Here is a 2,453-nt window from a genome sequence, read left to right on the forward strand (position 1 = left end):
TTTTGGGACAGAAAGTAAAACAATAATAAAAAGGATTGGAAGCAAATTATATGTGATAAAGAAGAATGTCAACAAATTTAAAAATAGTATAATTTTTACCACTATAATATTGTAAAGAATTAACAGAGAATCAAGTAACCTGTAAAATAGAGCTCAGCATATACAGATTTGTATTTTTGCCTCGGCTAATAAAAATAAAAATAGGAGCAAATCACTTTATGGGGAAAAATAATTCAAGACTAAAAGAAATCTCATCTGAGGATTGCCAAAGGTCTCTCATAAAACTACCAAAATACAATTACTTTAATTTTGTATCTCTTTCTTTTCTTCCCTCAACAGATGAAATTCTAATGAGCGCATGGCTCCTGGAAACATGACCCGGATCACTGAGTTCATTCTCACAGGGGTCTCAGAGCGTCCGGAGCTGCAGCTTCCCCTCTTCTTCGTCTTCCTGGGCATCTATGGGCTGACCGCGGCGGGAAACCTAGGCATCATCACCCTCACCACTGTGGACCCCAGACTGCAAACCCCCATGTACTTCTTCCTCCGCCACCTGGCTGTCATCAACTTCGGCAACTCCACTGTCATCGCCCCTAAGATGCTGAACAACCTCTTAGCAAACAAGAAAACGATTTCATACTATGCCTGCGCCACTCAGCTGGGAGGATTCCTGGTTTTCATTGTGGTTGAGATCTTCATGCTGGCCGTGATGGCCTACGACCGCTATGTGGCCATCTGCAACCCCCTACTCTACAAGGTGGTGGTGTCTCCGCGGGTCTGCCTGCTGCTGGTGTCTCTCACCTACCTCTATGGCCTTTTCACATCCATTGTGTTTACACTTTGTGTATTCTCTCTGTCTTTCTGCTCTTCCAACATCATTAATCATTTTTACTGTGATATTACACCCCTAGTAGCATTGTCCTGCTCGGATACCTATGTTACAGAAATACTTGTCTTTCTGTCTGCAGGGACAAATTTAATTTCTTCCATAACGATAGTTGTGATTTCCTATTTCAACATTGGCCTATCTATTCTAAAGATACAGTCATCAGAAGGGAGGAAGAAAGCTTTTTCCACCTGTGGCTCACATATGACAGCTGTCACGGTTTTCTATGGGACACTGCTGTTCATGTATCTACAGCCGGGGACCAACCACTCCCTAGACACTGATAAAGTGGCTTCTGTGTTCTATACCCTCGTGATCCCTATGCTGAACCCCATGATCTACAGCCTGAGAAACAAGGATGTGAAGGCAGCCTTACAGAGTTTCGTGAGAAACTCATGTGGTTCCTGTAAGCAAATGTAACTTTAGATTTGCATTAATATGCAAGAGAGAGAGAGAGAGAGAGAGAGAGAGAGAGAGAGAGAGAGAGAGAGAGACAGAGAGACAGAGAATATTCCATTGTCTGCTGTGGTGTAACAAATATAAAAACCAAAATAATATCTTTAGAATGCATGTCTATTACAAGAGGGGTTGTGATTGGAAGAAAAATAAATTAAAAAACAAAAAGGAGATTATTGATTAGTGAATAATAAAAGATAAATGAAGATGCTATTTACTGCTTTTCCATAGAGTAGGCAGGAAAAATTCATGGAAAATATTTCCTTACAGGTATTATGAAAATCATAAGATTTCATAATTGTTAAAGAAATTTGAGATTAGAAGGATCATAATAGACATGAAAATTGATCTTTCTTTTTCTATGAGTATTTTAGTCTTTCTGAGTATAGCTAGGTGTAGTGTATCATTACATTTTGGAAAATTGTATCTGAAGATGACTAAAATTCATTTTTATATCTGTTACCAAAGTTGAACTATAATTTAGAATTAAATTCCTCTGTTTTAAAAAATATTTTAACTGAAAAATGGATAATGTCAGTGACTCTGTTTTTTGGATTATAAGCATCTTACTATTGAAATTATTTTGTGTAAATTAAGATTATCTTATACATTTTAATACAGTATACAGAGGCCCCCCAAAATACATTGTCATTCTTTAAAGTTTTACTCTTATCATTGATCAAATGATCTTTATTCTTTGGTGAACAAAACCAGTTTATTATTTTGTGATATTAGATGTTTATTGGGCCAGCTTTCTTAAAGTTCCCTGTATCATTGGAGGAAATTTTTAACTGTTTTTGCTTACTGATTTTTCTTGAACAGTGAATTTGCACATAAAACTATTTTACAAGATTAATTATATCCCAGCTTCCTTATTGTGTTTCAAAATAATATGAGTATAATAACATTAAAACTATAAACTCATATATAATGTACTTAGATGAGCATTGTAAGTGAACTATGTGAATTAAACATCAATAAAGTATTAACAAAAATCTTTTTTAACTTTCTGTATATGTTTACTTTTACTTTTGGATTCTGGTGTTGAAAGTTTCTTTCTTCTATAGCCAAAATTTTTCAAGTATAATACTTGTGTATAAGACATAAAGCA

At 35.5% G+C, this 2,453-nt stretch overlaps 1 protein-coding gene across 1 annotated transcript; it reads left to right on the top strand.

Moving 5' to 3' along the window:
* Nucleotides 1-358: 358 nt before the first annotated feature.
* LOC100727188 (olfactory receptor 8J3-like) lies at nucleotides 359-1,306 on the top strand. The gene has a single exon (XM_013146404.2). The coding sequence runs from the start codon at nucleotides 359-361 to the stop codon at nucleotides 1,304-1,306; it is 948 nt and encodes a 315-aa protein (XP_013001858.2).
* Nucleotides 1,307-2,453: the final 1,147 nt, after the last annotated feature.

Source organism: Cavia porcellus, unplaced genomic scaffold (assembly GCF_034190915.1).
Source record: "Cavia porcellus strain 051 isolate PalLab524CR breed Dunkin Hartley unplaced genomic scaffold, mCavPor4.1 scaffold_17, whole genome shotgun sequence".
In the NCBI taxonomy this organism is placed as follows: domain Eukaryota; kingdom Metazoa; phylum Chordata; class Mammalia; order Rodentia; family Caviidae; genus Cavia; species Cavia porcellus.

Coding starts and splice junctions, on each gene's coding strand:
- LOC100727188 (XM_013146404.2), top strand. CDS start 359: ATGGCTCCTGGAAACATGACCCGGATCACTGAGTTCATTCTCACAGGG.